Here is a 19,518-nt window from a genome sequence, read left to right as displayed (position 1 = left end):
CACGATCCATAGATAGAGCCTTTCTTCTGCTAGTCAAAATCAAGTACAGCTGCTTCTCTATTATTTACTACTGAAGTACACAAAAATGTAAAGTTATACCATAAAAGTCTACAAAGAGATTAAAATGTGTTAGCTCCAAAGGAACTAGCTCCAGCAAATTCGGACTGTGAATAATTCCATTGTTCTAATGTCAAGGACAAAGAAAAGTCTCAGAACCCCTGACTCCTGGAGTGAGGACACGACACATCTGATTAGGTCTCCAAGTCTGAGCGCCCCTGACTCCTGTGAGGACACTTTCTCACATCTGATTAGAGGTTTCCTAGATGAGTTGTCATTGACAATGGAGCAGCGGTACTGCTTGCTAGTCTCCTGCGTGGTGCTATGCATCTCCAACTCCAAGTGCTTCCCGGGCGATGGCGAAAAGCTTCGCATCAACCCGGAAGAGGTAGAACGCGTGGTACAAATGTCCAACCTGACCGCCCGAGACAAGACAGCTAAGAACGTGAACTTCGCATGGAAGATGACCGTGAGAACGACGTTACCTACCACCATGGACCCAGCGCTCACGTCAACCCTAGACCCGGAGATGAACAAGAAGAATAACGAGATATATGACAGACTGTTCGCTCAGTTGGCGTACACACTGCGGGATAAGACGTATCTGGACCGGTGGCTCACGGAGATGGACAAGGGATACCATATCTTCCTCTACGAGATCCAGAAACAAGGTCAGTGTGTACTTTTATTTCGGTACTTGTTCGGAAGTCACGTCAATGGAAAATTGCTACGAAAAGGAGCTGTCACAAACGAGTATGTAAGAAAAAAAAAAAAAAAAAGAGTGGAGAGTTTAGATATAGGGGGTAAAAGGAGATTGGAGAAGGGGTTGGTCCCTTTTAACCTTAAAACATTTGTGTAATTTTACAATAGATATTATTTTTCCTCTGACCATTTGTGTGTAAATTGTATTTTTCTTTTATTGCTCCGCAAATGTATAAATAGGGCCCACATTAGTATTAGGATAGGTGTAACGCAAAATCTACCTGGTTTCTGAATGAGAACAAATGATTGAGCTCATATAAATTTGTTTACTTTCAGATAAATATTACTGGTTTAAACGGTTTGACAACGACGACATGTTTGAAGGCGACAGAGGGGAGGCTCTGTATCAATTCGCCATCAAATACTTGACTCAAATTGGAAGTGTAAAACACTTCGAAGAAGTGCTATTAAATAAGGTTCGACCTAAACGTGGCGAACGATTCGATCTAAGAATTCGAAAACCGACGGAGAGCGAAGAGGCTAGGAACGACACTGCCTCATACAAGACAATGCAAATATACCTTGCTATGTCATTAGGAAGACCAGATATCAGAGCCAAATGGTTAAGCTGTATAGACAGAGGCGGTTATGACAATTTACTCAAAGAATTGGAGGTTCAGGGACCGAAACCGTTCATCCCTGAGGACAAAGATATGGAAATTAAAGGCGCCCGAGGTGGTATATTTTGGGAAGGGGTCATTGGCTATTTAAAATTCATAGGACAGGCGGGTTTCAACTTGTTGCTTGCTAAAATTAATGCCATACCACAAGGAATGCCCTGAGGACAAAGATATGGAAATTAAAGGCGCCCGAGGTGGTATATTTTGGGAAGGGGTCATTGGCTATTTAAAATTCATAGGACAGGAGGGTTTCAACTTGTTGCTTGCTAAAATTAATGCCATACCACAAGGAATGGAAGCCGATGAAATGGTTAGACAAAAGTTACTTGATATTGAAAACACCAGTTGATTTCGAGTGCATTTCAATTTTTCAATTCACATTATCTACATTAGAGCATGTATAACTAACTCTATTACTAAATTATATTATTGTTGTTTTTCTTAAAAATTAAACGTCTCGTCTCTTCAAAAATAAAGACTTTTAAAAAATCTGCATAATTTATTTATTTCAATACATATTCGTCCTTCTTACTTACTCATGAGTTTAAATATTATGGATACAACATATTCTATACATCAATGGTTTACATATCAACCGAAATATCATCTTCAACAGAACTTGATCCCTCATTTGATTCGCGCCTCTTCTATTTTTTATTTTCAGACCGAAGCAAATTCTTTAGGAAATTCTATGGAAAGGACTTATTTGACGGAGATGAAGGAACAAAGTATTGGCTGGCTGCAATGGAACTCTTACGGTCACTTGGTGCTCGACCAAACTTCGATCACCTCATGCAAAATATATTTAAAAATCTCGACGGGGTATATTTAGGACCAGAAAATTTCAATACAATAAGGAAACCTACTGAGAGTGAAGAAGCCAAAAACATATCAATGCCTGCATTCAACGTCATGCTCCTCACGTTTGCCAAGACGTTCGGAAATTCGGACTACAAGGAAAAATGGATGGAAGCCTACACCAAAGGATTTGATAATCTCCTTGCTAAGTTAGAAGAAAAGGGGCCATACTACTATTTGAATATTGACGCTAACGATCAAAATTTCCAAGCAGGCAAGGGTGGTCTATTTTATGATGGTATTATAAAATACATCAAGTCCATAGGGCCAAAAGGTTTGGAGACCCTATTCTTAAAAGTTGACCAATTACCTAAACAAATTACAGCAGATGAAATTTTAGGCAAGAAGCTACTGGTGATATGAACATTGCACTCAAGTAGGTATTCCACTAGAAATTGTAATATGTAACTTACATCATGCTAGGGTATGAAATGATAACTTTTTGAACAGTTTGACAAAAAGAATGTAAAATATACCATCTAGACTATATGTAAAATATACATACTATCATATTATAGTTGTTATACTTTATAGGGGTATGAAATGATAACTTTTTGAACAGTTTGACAAAAAGAATGTAAAATATACCATCTAGACTATATGTAAAATATACATACTATCACATTATAGTTGTTATACTTTATAGTTGTACCCCATCATGCTAGGGTATGAAATGATAACTTTTTGAACAGTTTGACAAAAAGAATGTAAAATATACCATCTAGACTATATGTAAAATATATACATACTATCATATTATAGTTGTACCTTGTACCTTATTGTCTCCGGTCATTCTTATATTGACTAGATTTATTACAGTTTTTTACTTCATCGATAAATACCTACACATGTAAAATACAGAGTTAGATGCCCTTTGTACGGAATGACCACGATTTTGTTTGAAAAAAGCAGACGTTTATTTCATTTTCCAAGATCATGAATGAGGGTAGGAGTTACACCGAGAGTTTATTACAGTTTTTTACTTCATCGATAAATACCTACACATGTAAAATACAGAGTTAGATGCCCTTTGTACGGAAAGACCACGATTTTCTTTGAAAAAAGCAGACGTTTATTTCATTTTCCAAGATCATGAATTAGGGTAGGAGTTACACCGAGACAAAGAATATATCCAGTATGACCTGGACATAGATAGATGGAATTTTCCTCTCTTTCAAGATGGACTGGTATGTACTTATCTGTTGTATATTACACAGGACATAGACAAAGTTGATTTTATTACAGTTTTTTACTTCATCGATAAATACCTACACATGTAAAATACAGAGTTAGATGCCCTTTGTACGGAAAGACCACGATTTTGTTTAAAAAAAGCAGACGTTTATTTCATTTTCCAAGATCATGAATGAGGGTAGGAGTTACACCGAGACAAAGAATATATCCATCCAGTATGACCTGGACATAGATAGATGGAATTTTTCTCTCTTTCAAGATGGACTGGTATGTACTTATCTGTTGTATATTACACAGGACATAGACAAAGTTGAGATATGAGAGCAGGAATCTCTACTGACTCAGACTTTTCGACTTTTCTTCTTCTCCATTTGCAGACCGAAGGAGATACTTTAAATCATTCCAAAGCGAAGAAATGTTCGAGGGAGCTGATGGCACGCAGTATTTTCAATCCATGATTAACTTCTTACTGTCGTTGCGCAATCGGAACAACTTCCTCAAATTCGTTGAAAAATTAAACACGAACAAGCGAGGAATATACATGGGCGAAAATTTCAACATGATACAAAAACCTACTTCAAGTGAAGAGGCTCGGGGTATGAGATGTCCTGCGTATGATCTAATGCTGACCAACCTGGCAAAAGCTATCGGAAATGAAACTATCAGGACGAGATGGCTGGAAGCTTCCCTCGATGGATTCGATCAATTGGTACAACAATTGGTGGAAAAAGGACCAAAATATTTTCTCAACGTAGACAAGAACGATAGTAACTTTAAAGGCTGCAAAGGTGGAATATACTGGGACAGTATCATTAGGTATGTCAATGCCTCAGGAGAAGCCGCCCTGGACAATCTGTTCCAACAATTTGCCAAGCTGCCGTCGGAAGTTACTTTGCAAGATATTATTATGAAAAAGTTGATAACATATTAATAGTAAAAGACACGAGTCTTTTTATCCTGCTAACCAAATGTGTTCATTGTTTAAGTATTCAGAACTTGAATCTTGCATTTGTATGTTACTGTTCTAATAGTTCCAAGTCACCTAACCCACCCAATAGGTATTATAAAATGTTTAGTCAATTAAATTAATAAAGAAACGCTGTAATATTTGCTCCTTCCATTTTTTCCACTTTTCAAATGTTCTTCTTATTAAAACATCCAAAAAGGAAATACGATAGAAAAAGATCTGTCACTTTTGTTTTGCTATAAGAAACTAGGAAGTATGATTCTGTGTTTTAAGGTTAGTTTGCTTCATGGTTCTTGTGAGGATAGAAAACTTTTCATGGAATCATATTACAGAAATCTGGATGCCGCATTTACGGACCTAGTCATAGTAATGCTCTGATAAATACCTTTGGTTGCCGAGGTTGAATTCAAGTCTATGATGCTCCTAGGGCTTTGAACCTCTCATACAATACTATGAACTGTATGGGTCTGAATGCAAGGCGTGTAGTCTATAGATGTTAGGTGCTGTAGAAAGTTACTAACCTCGGCCTGGGGTTTATCAGTACACATCAGAGCTATGGTGTGTACTATGAACTCTACACCACGAGACATTTAAGTAAAGTACTCCTGTCAATGAAGCATTACGTGTTTCCAACCTGCTGGCTGATCCTATCTACATGGTATCATCATGTGGACATGGTGCCAATACGGGAGAAGATCTCAATCAATACGGATCTATTGAACAAAGTCCGAGAGCCAGCCAATGATACAATGGGAGGAGTAGACCGCAATGCTCGAGTTCATAACTTTGCCTGGCGTATCACGGTGACAGTAACTACAACCAAACCTACACCTAGCAGCCAAGGACCTACAAGTACCACGCCACTATCTGTGGATGAATTGGAGAAACATCCAGACCAGAACGAACTTATTCATAACAAACTCACCTACACACTAAGAGATCCAACCTATAGGAAAGTATGGGATAATCTTGTCGTCCAAGGATATGACGTGTTGATCTCCGAAATGAGAAAGCCTGGTGCACACAAGATATTTATTAAAGATAACTTTGACGGTGGACTAGAAGGACCTGATGGAGAAAAAATATACACCAAACTTGTAAACTTTATGGCAGCTATAGGATTGAAAGGATACAAACTACTGCTTGACTCTGCATCTAACAATTTAGTTGTGGAATCTGGAGAGTCTACAACAACAACAACGGCGGAGGAGTAAGACCAAGACCTTCTCCTGGTACCAGAGGGATCTCATCCACTGACTCTAGCAAGGTTTTGTATCCTGTGCGACCAATAGTAAATAGGAAATTCACAAGTGTTTGATATAACTTGGCACCTTCTGGTCCGTCGAATGCTTTGTCTCCATTATCCTTCATGAATATCTTATGTGCCCCCGGCTTCTTCATTTCTTCAATCAGTATTAGATAGCCTTCTGTATTGACGATCTCGTTCCACTTGTTTCTGTACTCTTTGTTTTTCAGTGTGATTGACAGTTGAACGTAAATATTCTGGAAGAATTCGGGATTTTGTTCAATCTCTTTCGCCGAGATGGTTGTTTTTGGTATGTATGGGGTAGTCGTTCTCTTGGTGGTAGTCGTCAAAGCGAAGAAATGTTCGAGGGAGCTGATGGCACGCAGTATTTTCAATCCATGATTAACTTCTTACTGTCGTTGCGCAATCGAAACAATTTCCTCAAATTCGTTGAAAAATTAAACACGAACAAGCGAGGAATATACATGGGCGACAATTTCAACATGATACAAAAACCTACTTCAAGTGAAGAGGCTCGGGGTATGAGATGTCCTGCGTATGATCTAATGCTGACCAACCTGGCAAAAGCTATCGGAAATGAAACTATCAGGACGAGATGGCTGGAAGCTTCCCTCGATGGATTCGATCAATTGGTACAACAAAAAGCGAAGAAATGTTCGAGGGAGCTGATGGCACGCAGTATTTTCAATCCATGATTAACTTCTTACTGTCGTTGCGCAATCGAAACAACTTCCTCAAATTCGTTGAAAAATTAAACACAAACAAGCGAGGAATATACATGGGCGACAATTTCAACATGATACAAAAACCTACTGCAAGTGAAGAGGCTCGGGGTATGAGATGTCCTGCGTATGATCTAATGCTGACCAACCTGGCAAAAGCTATCGGAAACGAAACTATCAGGACGAGATGGCTGGAAGCTTCCCTCGATGGATTCGATCAATTGGTACAACAGCACACTAGGTTACGTTCAACACAGACCGGGCGTCCAAGACAATAGTGATGACTTGATTCATGGAGACCTCGTGATAGGAAGTGCAACACAGTCAAAAAGGTGAGTTTGAAAATTTCATAGTTTATCCTGAACGGATAATGTTCGTTTTTGGAACGGCCGGCTTCCTCCAATCCTCTCTTCCTTCTATCTTCGATTTCGAAACGATAAGATTTTAGCAGTTAAAGTTCCCTCTATCAAACCTCTTGAAAAAAATCATAGAGCGGCCTTTTTTTAAGCGCAAGGTCGCGGATTTGATTCCCACCCGGGCGAACTTTATCCTATACAGATAGGGTTCGTTCTCGGAACGGCTGGCTTTCTCCTTCCCTGTTCTCCTCTCTTCGGTTTCGGCAGGATAAGATTTTCGTTGTTATAGTTCCCTCTATTAAGCCTCTTAAAATAGGGTTTTGAAAAACCAGTGTTTGCTAGTCGAACTTTTAGCTCATTGTTGCTCTTGTAGTGTTCTGTTTGTCCTACACTCAAAGAGTTCAGGGTTCGATCCCTTAAAGGGAATAGAGCTCTATGCTCTTCCTGTCATTCTATGTCAGCATGTTCACATTTTAGGTCGATATTTTTTTACAATGGAACTGCTGGCTTCCAAGGCTGGACAGGAATTTAGGTGTGCTTGGTTCATAAGAGAGTGAATGGAAATACAACCTGGCAAAAGCTATCGGAAACGAAACTATCAGGACGAGATGGCTGGAAGCTTCCCTCGATGGATTCGATCAATTGGTACAACAGCTGGTGGAAAAAGGACCGAAATATTTTCTCAACGTAGACAAGAACGATAGTAACTTTAAAGGCTGCAAAGGTGGAATATACTGGGACAGTATCATTAGGTATGTCAATGCCTCAGGAGAAGCCGCCTTCACTACCGCTGTCCTGTCCGAGGTCTACTTTCGAACATCAAGAAGTCAAAGGGTCTTGTTCGGAACACCAAAAACTATTCCTTACTCTGATGAACTGCGCTGATTACAGAGGACCACAGGTCCAGAGAGGAAAAATAACAATACGAGAGACACACTAGGTTACGTTCAACACAGACCGGGCGTCCAAGACAATAGTGATGACTTGATTCATGGAGACCTCGTGATAGGAAGTGCAACAGTCCAAAAGGTGAGTTTGAAAATTTCATAGTTTATCCTGAACGGATAATGTTCATTTTTGAACGGCTGCTGCCGTCGGAAGTTACTTTGCAAGATATTATTATGAAAAAGTTGATAACATATTAATAGTAAAAGACACGAGTCTTTTTATCCTGCTAACCAAATGTGTTCATTGTTTAAGTATTCAGAACTTGAATCTTGCATTTGTATGTTACTGTTCTAATAGTTCCAAGTCACCTAACCCACCCAATAGGTATTATAAAATGTTTAGTCAATTAAATTAATAAAGAAACGCTGTAATATTTGCTCCTTCCATTTTTTCCACTTTTCAAATGTTCTTCTTATTAAAACATCCAAAAAGGAAATACGATAGAAAAAGATCTGTCACTTTTGTTTTGCTATAAGAAACTAGGAAGTATGATTCTGTGTTTTAAGGTTAGTTTGCTTCATGGTTCTTGTGAGGATAGAAAACTTTTCATGGAATCATATTACAGAAATCTGGATGCCGCATTTACGGACCTAGTCATAGTAATGCTCTGATAAATACAGTTTGCTTCATGGTTCTTGTGAGGATAGAAAACTTTTCATGGAATCATATTACAGAAATCTGGATGCCGCATTTACGGACCTAGTCACAGTAATGCTCTGATAATGTCTTTGGTTGCCGAGGTTGAATTCAAGTCTATGATGCTCCTAGGGCTTTGAACCTCTCATACAATACTATGAACTGTATGGGTCTGAATGCAAGGCGTGTAGTCTATAGATGTTAGGTGCTGTAGTTTGGTTGCCGAGGTTGAATTCAAGTCTATGATGCTCCTAGGGCTTTGAACCTCTCATACAATACTATGAACTGTATGGTTCTGAATGTAAGGCGTGTAGTCTATAGATGTTAGGTGCTGTAACAATTGGTTGAAGAAGTGAACCCTAGGTCCCTTTCCTCTTTTTTTTTGGGGCGGGGGGAAGAGGTTTTACAGGGGGAACTGCAACTGCTATAAGGTCTTATCGTCCCGAAATCGAAGAGAGAAGGAAGACAGGATAGGAAGAAGCCGCGTTCTCGGAACGAACATTATTTCATCAGGATAAAATCCGCCCCGCCCGAGAATCGAAACCGCGGCCTAGCGCTTACAAGGCAGACGCGCTACCAACCGAGCTAACTAGGCTGGCGGCCAAGTTCAATTAGTTGAAAAAGTGAACCCTAGCTTCCTTTTCCACTTACCTGAGTTGGGTGGGCTTTCCGAGTGTGAGTGAGCGTCATGCGGTAGGGACGGCAAAGGCCGCCGGTTGTTCTGTATAGATGGCGCCGAGCGTTTCAGTAGGCGCCCCCAGGTGGCCACGTTGATGTTCATCTGGTTGGCGCGGGGGAAGTTCTTGCCTTGCTGCTTGAAGATTTTGCGCTGCCGCTGCAGCTTGGGCTTCCGCGAAATCATCGGGTTAAGGAATTTGATCTGGGGGGGAGAAAAGAGAATGGAAAAAGGGTAACTATTCGGTATTTTAAATCCTCCCATTAATACCGTGTCTGTCTGACAGGCTTCAGACAGGCATGTCTACGGAAAGTGAGTAAGTACTCCCGTAAATTATAGTGTGAGACCCATTGGGCCACGGAATTATAAAAAAAAAGGGTGTTTAACCGCCGATTTTATTTCGTGGTAATGAAACAACTGCTACATTAGAGGCATGTGGTCTGTGTCGTAGCATGCCCATCCCGGAGTATGCTCATCAGATGGGCGAGAAGAGACACAACACTTCCCATTTAGGTGCTGGGTCAACACGAGAACACCAGAAAGTAACCCATTGATTTGCAATCGAAAAACGTGTACAATTTTTTGTCGATGGTGGGATTCGAACTCGGGACCTCTTAGGAAATACCTCGGCAAACAGCAGACCCTGCGGTTCCAGCTGGAGTGCCATGCCGTGGCGAATGTCGTCTATGAACTCCTCGAGGCGCAGGAACTTCACTCCGCACAGGGAGCGCCAGTCTCTCCAGTACACTCCTATCTCTAGCTCCCGGCTCTTATCCAGGTCTATGGAGAAGCGCTGATCCCATGCCTGCTGGGAACAGGGGAGGCACAGAAAGCAGATATTACATTCCCGGAAAACATGAGACCACCAACCGCAGAACCTAAAGCAGAGGCTGAGACTCCTAAAGCTGAAGCTGAAACGGTAGCACAGGAAAAATTAACTGAAGCTCCGAAATAAAATCTTTACATCGATACTCCTATTTTGTAGAGCTAGTAATCAATATGGCAGCTATACAAGAACTACAACCCTTCCTACAAAACCTTCAGAGAAAACAACCATTGCCATCAAGGATATTGAACAGAACCAGGAAGAATATCAGAAGATCTTCTCTCAACTGACGGTAACTCTCAAGGATCCCAGGTATCGTATCATGTGGACAGATCTTGTTAGAAAAGGATACTCGCACTTCATATCAGAAGTCAAAAATGGCGGCCATGAAATGTTCATGAAGGACAATAAAGACAGGGCGTTTGAAGGCGAGGAGGGAAAGAAATTCTGGAACAAGATCGTTGGCTTTTTGGAAACTATGGGAGAGAAAGGTTTCGAGTTACTCTTGTCGTCAGTGGATAATACCCCGCTCAAAACAGCACAACCAGGTGGTGAGGCACAGAAAGCAGATATTACATTCCCGGAAAACATGAGACCACCAACCGCAGAACCTAAAGCAGAGGCTGAGACTCCTAAAGCTGAGGCTGAAACGGTAGCACAGGAAAAACCAACAGAAGCTCCGAAATAAAATCTTTACATCGATACTCCTATTTTGTAGAGCTAGTAATCAATATGCAAGAGTAGAAATCCTGTTTTGCGCGGAGAAATCGGCCCGGAATATTAACTTCGCGTGGCGCGTCAGCTATACAAGAACTACAACCCTTCCTACAAAACCTTCAGAGAAAACAACCATTGCCATCAAGGATATTGAACAGAACCAGGAAGAATATCAGAAGATCTTCTCTCAACTGACGGTAACTCTCAAGGATCCCAGGTATCGTATCATGTGGACAGATCTTGTTAGAAAAGGATACTCGCACTTCATATCAGAAGTCAAAAATGGCGGCCATGAAATGTTCATGAAGGACAATAAAGACAGGGCGTTTGAAGGCGAGGAGGGAAAGAAATTCTGGAACAAGATCGTTGGCTTTTTGGAAACTATGGGAGAGAAAGGTTTCGAGTTACTCTTGTCGTCAGTGGATAATACCCCGCTCAAAACAGCACAACCAGGTGGTGAGGCACAGAAAGCAGATGTTACATTCCCGGAAAACATGAGACCACCAACCGCAGAACCTAAAGCAGAGGCTGAGACACCTAAAGCTGAGGCTGAAACGGTAGCACAGGAAAAACCAACTGAAGCTCCGAAATAAAATCTTTACATCTTTTGTAGAGCTAGTAATCAATATGCAAGAGTAGAAATCCTGTTTAGCGCGGAAAAACGGTATGTGTTGATCCAAGGAATACTAAAATAAAATCCATTAACAATGTAGGTAGGTATTTCTTCTACAGACCATTGTTACTGTACATAGTTATGAGCTTGTTTTGTAAATAAAATGTAGAAAAATAAATTCTAATCAAGATTTTATTTATTAAACTGATCAAAATTTCCATGTGTTATATGTATTTATTTGTGAACAAAATACTCCAAGAGATCAGTTGAAATTTTCAGAGCCAAATAAAATGCATCTTGTACCTACTAAGGTTGAACCTTCGTCTGTATAGTATAAGTTATACTGAATAGACAAGATACATTTCAACTTCCTAGACAACTACATGTAGGTACCTGGTACATGTTTTAAGGCATGGTTCTAGAAACAGAAAAAAAAAAAAAAAAAAAAAAAAAAAAAAAAAAATCGTTTGGTTAAAGACAATCGATATCGTCGGTAGATATTTGGTTATTATGCTCGTTAGATATCACTAGATTAAACTTAACAGTCAGATTCTTCTGTCTATGACTGTCCAGTATTAACATATCACTTTCGAACAGTCTATCTAACCAGAGATATCTGTTAGTGAGAAGTCAGCGAACATTTCGCCGCTAGAAAGAGCAGCTTCTCTCAGATATCCGGTATGATAATGTTAGACGTGGAAGGCAATATGATTCTAGACTCGGGCGTTGTCTTCGTCAGGCCATTGTGGAAGAACATCTTGGCTGCACTCATATCCTCGAATACATTGTCAACCCCATCTATCATCTCCACAAACCGATAGTAGTCCGCCACGCCACTCCAACTCTTCACAAACTGCTGCGTTTTCTTCCATATTTCCTGCCCGTCCACCGTGTGTGCTATATCAAATCCGTCCTTGAGGTAGAAGGACGAGTCTGTCGTCTTCATGATAGCGTTTAGCAGTGTGGGGTACCCCAGCATGACCAGATCATCCCAGCGTCTCCTGTACACACGATCCTTGAGGGATATACTCAGAGCAGCCATCACTGTCTCGCAATCCTCATAGTTCCCCTTCTTGTGAGGATCGAAAAATTCTTCCGATTGTACATGTGCTCCGCGCGTTGTGGCAGATACTTTGCGGGCGAAATCATTGACAACCCCTGTGGTTTGAATGAGAGACTCGTTCTGTCGGACCTTGTGCAGCACTTGAGTATCGAACTTGAGCTTGTCCGCGTCCAGGGCGACCCACAAGAGACAACTGGCGACAAGACAGATACTCAACAGGAGCATTTTCGGATAATCGGATTTCCGAAGATATCAAGTTCTATTTTCGAGCTATTCTTTCAGATAAACAAGGCGATCAGTTTTTGTAACCAAAAGGAAAACTTGGCTCACATCCTTTGCAAGGTAAAATGTTCAATACACTCAAGTAGGTAAAGTTCAAGTTTCAAGTTCAAATTCCACGAAAACTAAAATTCTTGCACGGTGAAAATTCGGAGAGCCTTTCACTACCGCCAGGGCGACCGACAAGAGACAACTGGCGACAAGACAGATACTCAACAGGAGCATTTTCGGATAATCGGATTTCCGAAGATATCAAGTAAACAAGGCGATCAGTTTCAGATAAACAAGGCGATCAGTTTTTGTAACCAAAAGGAAAACTTGGCTCACATCCTTTACAAGGATACCCTGTGGTTTGAATGAGAGACTCGTTCTGTCGGACCTTGTGCAGCACTTGAGTATCGAACTTGAGCTTGTCCGCGTCCAGGGCGACGATCATACGTTATTTCCAAAAGCGTGGCGTAAATAATACGTTTTCATTAATAAGATCAAGGTACGAGGTTCACTTGAAGTGTGTTTTTATTGATAGATAACTTCTCCCGCACAGGGGAAGCGAATACACCGATCAGTGGCAAAATACATGGTAGCAACAAGAGCCATCGCACCATTTTGCTCCAAAGTATACTGACACCTCTGCCTTCTACGACACTTCACTATGAAATAGTTTGATGCTGATGATAAGATTTCATTCCTAGCACAATGCTTTGTTCTTGTCTCAGGAATTGTTATCGATTCTTAGTAAACACCGCGCTTAAATTTTTGTATTCCTCAGGAAATTCCTCAGGACGGAGGAGTTTCCTATTTACTATTGGTCGCACAGGATACAAAACCTTGCTAGAGTCAGTGGATGAGATCCCTCTGGTACCAGGAGAAGGTCTTGGTCTTACTCCTCCGTCCTGAGGAATTTGCTGAGGAATACAAAAATTTAAGCGCGGTGTTTACTAAGAATCGATAACAATTCCTGAGACGAGAACAAAGCATTGCCAGGAATGAAATCTTATCATCAGCATCAAACTATTTCATAGTGAAGTGTCGCAGAAGGCAGAGGTTTCAGTGAGACAAGAACAAAGCATTGTGCTAGGAATGAAATCTTATCATCAGCATCAAACTATTTCATAGTGAAGTGTCGTAGAAGGCAGAGGTTTCAGAATACTTTGGAGCAAGATGGTGCGATGGCTCTTGTTGCTACCATGTATTTTGCCACTGATCGGTGTATTCGCTTCCCCTGTGCGGGAGAAGCTATCTATCAATACGGATATGTTGCGGAAGGTACGTGAGCAGTTCAACGAAACAACACGGGACAAAACGGCCCGGAATATTAACTTCGCGTGGCGCGTCAGCTATACATGTTGCGGAAGGTACGTGAGCAGTTCAACGAAACAACACGGGACAAAACGGCCCGAAATATTAACTTCGCGTGGCGCGTCAGCTATACCTGTTGCGGAAGGTACGTGAGCAGTTCAACGAAACAACACGGGACAAAACGGCCCGAAATATTAACTTCGCGTGGCGCGTCAGCTATACTTTCACTACCGCTGTCCTGTCCGAGGTCTACTTTCGAACATCAAGAAGTCAAAGGGTCTTGTTCGGAACACCAAAAACTATTCCTTACTGTGATGAACTGCGCTGATTACAGAGGACCACAGGTCCAGAACAATAACAATACGAGAGACACACTAGGTTACGTTCAACACAGACCGGGCGTCCAAGACAATAGTGATGACTTGATTCATGGAGACCTCGTGATAGGAAGTGCAATAGTCAAAAAGGTGAGTTTGAAAATTTCATAGTTTATCCTGAACGGATAATGTTCATTTTTGGAACGGCCGGCTTCCTCCAATCCTCTCTTCCTTCTTTCTTCGATTTCGAAACGATAAGATTTTAGCAGTTAAAGTTCCCTCTGTCAAACCTCTTGAAAAAAATCATAGATCTTTGAAAATCATAGAGCGGCCTTTTTGTAAGCGCAAGGTCTCGGGTTCGATTACCACCCGGGTGAACTTTATCCTCAACAGATAGGGTTCGTTCTCGGAACGGCTGGCTTTCTCTTCTCCTCTCCTGTCCTCCTGCTCTCTTTGATTTCGAGAAGATACGACCTCCGTTGTTATAGTTCCCTTTTGATCCCCTTGTACTTAATGGGAGTTTGGAAAACCAGTATTGCTAGTCCCACTTTTGGCTTTTTGTTGCTCTTGTAGTGTTCTGTTTGCCCTACACTCTAAGAGTTCAGGGTTCGATCCTTAAAGGAAATTGAACTCTATGCTCTTCCTATCATTCTATCAGCATGTTCACATTAAGTAAAGTACTCCTGTCAATGAAGCATTACGTGTTTCCAACCTGCTGGCTGATCCTATCTACATGGTATCATCATGTGGACATGGTACCAATACGGGAGAAGATCTCAATCAATACGGATCTACTGCAGTAAGTAAAGTACTCCTGTCAATGAAGCATTACGTGTTTCCAACCTGCTGGCTGATCCTATCTACATGGTATCATCATGTGGACATGGTGCCAATACGGGAGAAGATCTCAATCAATACGGATCTATTGAACGCTGGCTTCCAAGGCTGGACAGGAATTTAGGTGTGCTTGGTTCATAAGAGAGTGAATGGAACATAAAGGACAGTTGGGAGTTTTTTTTATACCCATTTATGGAGCTGTTGGTATAGATAGTCGTGCCCCGTTTAAACATGTACGAATGCAAATTTTTGGTCGATAGTGGGACCTTCTGCATGGCAAGCGCGTTACCACTAGGATAATCGTGGACCGCAATGCTCGAGTTCATAACTTTGCCTGGCGTATCACGGTGACAGTAACTACAACCAAACCTACACCTAGCAGCCAAGGACCTAAAAGTACCACGCCACTATCTGTGGATGAATTGGAGAAACATCCAGACCAGAACAAACTTATTCATAACAAACTCACCTACACACTAAAAGATCCAACCTATAGGAAAGTATGGGACAAAATTCGGAGAGCCTTTCACTACCGCTGTCCTGTCCGAGGTCTACTTTCGAACATCAAGAAGTCAAAGGGTCTTGTTCGGAACACCAAAAACTATTCCTTACTGTGATGAACTGCGCTGATTACAGAGGACCACAGGTCCAGAACAATAACAATACGAGAGACACACTAGGTTACGTTCAACACAGACCGGGCGTCCAAGACAATAGTGATGACTTGATTCATGGAGACCTCGTGATAGGAAGTGCAACAGTCCAAAAGGTGAGTTTGAAAATTTCATAGTTTATCCTGAACGGATAATGTTCATTTTTGAACGGCTGGCTTCCTCCAATCCTCTCTTCCTTCTTTCTTCGATTTCGAAACGATAAGATTTTAGCAGTTAAAGTTCCCTCTGTCAAACCTCTTGAAAAAAATCATAGATCTTTGAAAATCATAGAGCGGCCTTTTTGTAAGCGCAAGGTCTCGGGTTCGATTACCACCCGGGTGAACTTTATCCTCAACAGATAGGGTTCGTTCTCGGAACGGCTGGCTTTCTCTTCTCCTCTCCTGTCCTCCTGCTCTCTTTGATTTCGAGAAGATACGACCTCCGTTGTTATAGTTCCCTTTTGATCCCCTTGTACTTAATGGGAGTTTGGAAAACCAGTATTGCTAGTCCCACTTTTGGCTTTTTGTTGCTCTTGTAGTGTTCTGTTTGCCCTACACTCTAAGAGTTCAGGGTTCGATCCTTAAAGGAAATTGAACTCTATGCTCTTCCTATCATTCTATCAGCATGTTCACATTTTTAGGTCGATATTTTTTTACAATGGAACTGCTGGCTTCCAAGGCTGGACAGGAATTTAGGTGTGCTTGGTTCATAAGAGAGTGAATGGAACATAAAGGACAGTTGGGAGTTTTTTTTATACCCATTTATGGAGCTGTTGGTATAGATAGTCGTGCCCCGTTTAAACATGTACGAATGCAAATTTTTAGTCGATAGTGGGACCTTCTGCATGGCAAGCGCGTTACCACTAGGATAATCGTGCCCCTAACAAAATTCCCTTTTCATTCCAGACGCGTCCGGCATGCCTCGCCTCTCCCACCTTTTCGTGTTCCTCCTAACGCTGTGCTCCCACCTAGTCACCCCCCTCTACCGCTTCACCCCACGAGATCACTTCATCCCCGACCTTGAACTCAAGGACGTCACCTGGGACAATTCCGCCGAGAAGAAGTACTTCTACTGGCATCTAGCGGGCATCAACAGCAGCGAGATCGCCCGACAGGATGCCCTGCCCCGGGGCCCTAGCTTGCCCCCGTACTTTACGTGCCCCCGCACGAAACGACCCTGGCGCCCCACCCCTATCTTTGACCGCTGGAATCTGCCCTGATCCTGTTATGGGACCTACAACACTGTCTCTAGTTATGGGACCTACAACACTATCTCGAGTTATGGGATCTACAACACTGTCTCTAGTTATGGGATGGCGCCAGGAGGTCTGCGCAACGGTCTGGTTGTCCAGCTTGATCACGGCGCTGATTTCATCTGAAGAATGGAAGGGAAAGCGTTAAGGAAGAACTACAGTCGACCGACATCGATTTGTCTATTGGAAACTCATAATTTAAAGTCTCTAAGATCAAAAGAATTGGAAAAATTCCCTGACTTTTTGATTTTTGTCTTTTTTTGTGAAATTCCCTGACTTTTCCAAGTTGCCGAGTCTGGTAGACACCCTGATTATCTTTCCTGCTGTGGAGAAAAAAAAACAATCTGATTTATAGAAACTTTTCCTCTAAAGGTGTGTCCACACATAGTCGACCGGCCGTCGATCGACATCGACAGAACCGTCCACACTGCCTCGACAACATAGATTCACCTCTTCACCTCGTCGATCAACGGCGTCAACTATGTGTGGACACAGGTTTGTAGGTATCCCATCTCCAGTGCTTTCAAACAATAGAAAAACACCCTCGGAACAGGGGCGCCAGGAGGTCTGCGCAACGGTCTGGTTGTCCAGCTTGATCACGGCGCTGATTTCATCTGAAGAATGGAAGGGAAAGTGTCAAGGTGTGTCTAGAACTACAGTCGACCGACATTGATTTGTCTATTGGAAACTCATAATTTGAAGTCTATAAGATCAAAAGAATTGGAAAAATTCCCTGACTTTTTGATTTTTGTCTTTTTTTGTGAAAATCCCTGACTGTTCCAAGTTGCCGAGTCTGGTAGACACCCTGATTATCTTTCCTGCTGTGGAAAAAAAAAACAATCTGATTTATAGGAACTTTTCCTCTAAAGGTGTGTTCACACATAGTCGACCGGCCGTCGATCATCGACAGAACCGTCCACACTGCCTCGACAACATAGATTCACCTCTTCACCTGGTTGATCAACGGCGTCAACTATGTGTGGACACAGGTTTGTAGGTATCCCATCTCCAGTGCTTTCGAACAATAGAAAAACACCCTGCACTCTGTACTCACTACTAGTTTCATCCTTGACGCTATATGACTTGCTGGAACTTCGTCCCGTCACTCCCTTCACGAAAGATCTCAGATCCCCGGGCGATGATGAAGACTCTTTCTCTCGTCTGGATCTACCCGGGACTTCTTCTAGGAGATCCTGACATCCCATCAGTCTGTGGAAAGCGGAAAATAGTGAAATGTGCTAATGAATTATATAGGTCTGACAGAAAATTTGGTGGGTCAAAGCGCTAAAAATAACCAGCTTTCAATAAGTATAGTGTGTTTGAAGAGAGTTTACTATGTTTCACGAAGTTTGATAGAGGGAACTGCTAAAGCAGCGAGTTCCATTCCTGGATAGGCATGGATAAAAGACTGCCCTGAAGTAATGCTTTCTTGTGAAGACTCTTTCTCTCGTCTGGATCTACCCGGGACTTCTTCTAGGAGATCCTGACATCCCATCAGTCTGTGGAAAGCGGAAAATAGTAAAATGTGCTAATGAATTATATAGGTCTGACAGAAAATTGGTGGGTCAAAGCGCAAAAAATAACCAGCTTTCAGTAAGTATAGTGTGTTTGAAGAGAGTTTACTATGTTTCACGAGACATCCCATCAGTCTGTGGAAAGCGGAAAATAGTAAAATGTGCTAATGAATTATATAGGTCTGACAGAAAATTGGTGGGTCAAAGCGCCAAAAATAACCAGCTTTCTTTCAATAAGTATAGTGTGTTTGAAGAGAGTTTACTATGTTTCACGAAGTTTGATAGAGGGAACTGTAACTGCTAAGGTCTTATCGTCGCGAAGGCGAAGAGAGAAGAACGAGAGGATAGGAGAAAGCCAGCAGTTCTGAGAGTTAAACTAATGTAACTCTTTGTAGAACATTTTGATCAATGGTGATGGCAGAATAAAGAAAAGACATCTTTTTTTTTCATCTGCGATACACCGGGATAATGGTCTCTGGCCATGTTTAGTTGACTCGTCCTCAAACGCAGAGGACTTGTGCTTGTTCTTTTAAAGCAGCGAGTTCCATTCCTGGATAGGCATGGGTAGGTAAAAGACAGCCCTGAAGTAATGCTTTCTTAATAAAGGGACTACATGTCCTAATTCGACAGTCTAAATAAAGCACTAATATCAAATGCAAAAGCAGCTCGGAGATGCATTCTTGATAAAGGGACTACATGTCCTAATTCGACAGTCTAAATAAAGCACTAATATCAAATGCAAAAGCAGCTCGGAGATGCAAAAAATCTCACCTGACTTCTAGTTTCCCAGTGACGGCCGCACACCGGGACAAGGAAGAAGGGGAAGCTCGTACGGCCTCGCCCGAGCTGCCGTTCGGGTATCGGAACGGTTGTAGACTGACGTAGGTCACAGGTACGGGACTGGAGGACTGCACGATTTGAAGGTCACGCTTGAGCTGGGCAGCGGCCTGGGAATCTGGTGGAAGCTCCTGACGGCGAAGTTCGAGGGAACGTCGAAGGAGGTCGAGCTTTCGACTCGACTCGCTGAGACTGGACTGAGCCTGGAAGGAAAAAGAGAGAGGTTTAGTTTATTTATTTACTCGTAT

At 41.9% G+C, this 19,518-nt stretch overlaps 3 protein-coding genes across 5 annotated transcripts in view; 2 read left to right on the top strand and 1 right to left on the bottom strand.

Moving 5' to 3' along the window:
• The window catches only part of LOC103516971 (serine/threonine-protein kinase N-like), a 46,144-nt gene extending 26,626 nt beyond the window's left edge, over positions 1–19,518 (bottom strand). Inside the window, exons 1-5 of the mRNA XM_026829229.1 lie at positions 19,205–19,518; positions 17,974–18,128; positions 17,476–17,533; positions 9,689–9,884; positions 9,039–9,267 (exon numbers count right to left, since the gene is read on the bottom strand). Coding sequence (XP_026685030.1) covers positions 9,039–9,267; positions 9,689–9,884; positions 17,476–17,533; positions 17,974–18,124 — 634 coding nt within the window. The 5' untranslated portion in view covers positions 18,125–18,128; positions 19,205–19,518. The remainder of the gene's footprint in view (positions 1–9,038; positions 9,268–9,688; positions 9,885–17,475; positions 17,534–17,973; positions 18,129–19,204) is intronic.
• LOC103516968 lies at positions 173–2,809 on the top strand. The gene is made up of 2 exons (XM_008481961.3): positions 173–728; positions 2,104–2,809. Exons 1-2 carry the CDS (start codon positions 188–190, stop codon positions 2,658–2,660), a joined length of 1,098 nt encoding a protein of 365 aa, XP_008480183.2. The 5' UTR covers positions 173–187; the 3' UTR covers positions 2,661–2,809.
• LOC103516969 lies at positions 6,686–16,945 on the top strand. Of its 3 annotated transcripts, none has more exons than XM_008481966.3 (2): positions 6,686–6,779; positions 16,573–16,945. In XM_008481966.3, exon 2 carries the CDS (start codon positions 16,584–16,586, stop codon positions 16,884–16,886), a length of 303 nt encoding a protein of 100 aa, XP_008480188.1. In that variant the 5' UTR covers positions 6,686–6,779; positions 16,573–16,583; the 3' UTR covers positions 16,887–16,945. The 3 variants fall into 3 exon arrangements, with proteins under 3 accessions (XP_008480188.1, XP_008480187.1, XP_008480185.1); XM_008481965.3 differs by lacking the exon at positions 6,686–6,779 and adding an exon at positions 14,196–14,327; XM_008481963.3 differs by lacking the exon at positions 6,686–6,779 and adding an exon at positions 15,637–15,783.

Source organism: Diaphorina citri, unplaced genomic scaffold (genome assembly GCF_000475195.1).
Source record: "Diaphorina citri unplaced genomic scaffold, Diaci psyllid genome assembly version 1.1 scaffold1712, whole genome shotgun sequence".
Classification (NCBI taxonomy): Eukaryota; Metazoa; Arthropoda; class Insecta; order Hemiptera; family Psyllidae; genus Diaphorina; species Diaphorina citri.
This window is presented reverse-complemented; position numbering and strand designations above follow the sequence as displayed.

Excerpts from the sequence above, each read along its gene's own strand:
- LOC103516968 (XM_008481961.3), top strand. The coding sequence starts at position 188 with ATGTCAAGGACAAAGAAAAGTCTCAGAACCCCTGACTCCTGGAGTGAG. Across the intron at positions 729-2,103 it reads CTACGAGATCCAGAAACAAG|ACCGAAGCAAATTCTTTAGG; the intron begins GTCAGTGTGTAC and ends TTTTATTTTCAG.
- LOC103516969 (XM_008481966.3), top strand. The coding sequence starts at position 16,584 with ATGCCTCGCCTCTCCCACCTTTTCGTGTTCCTCCTAACGCTGTGCTCC.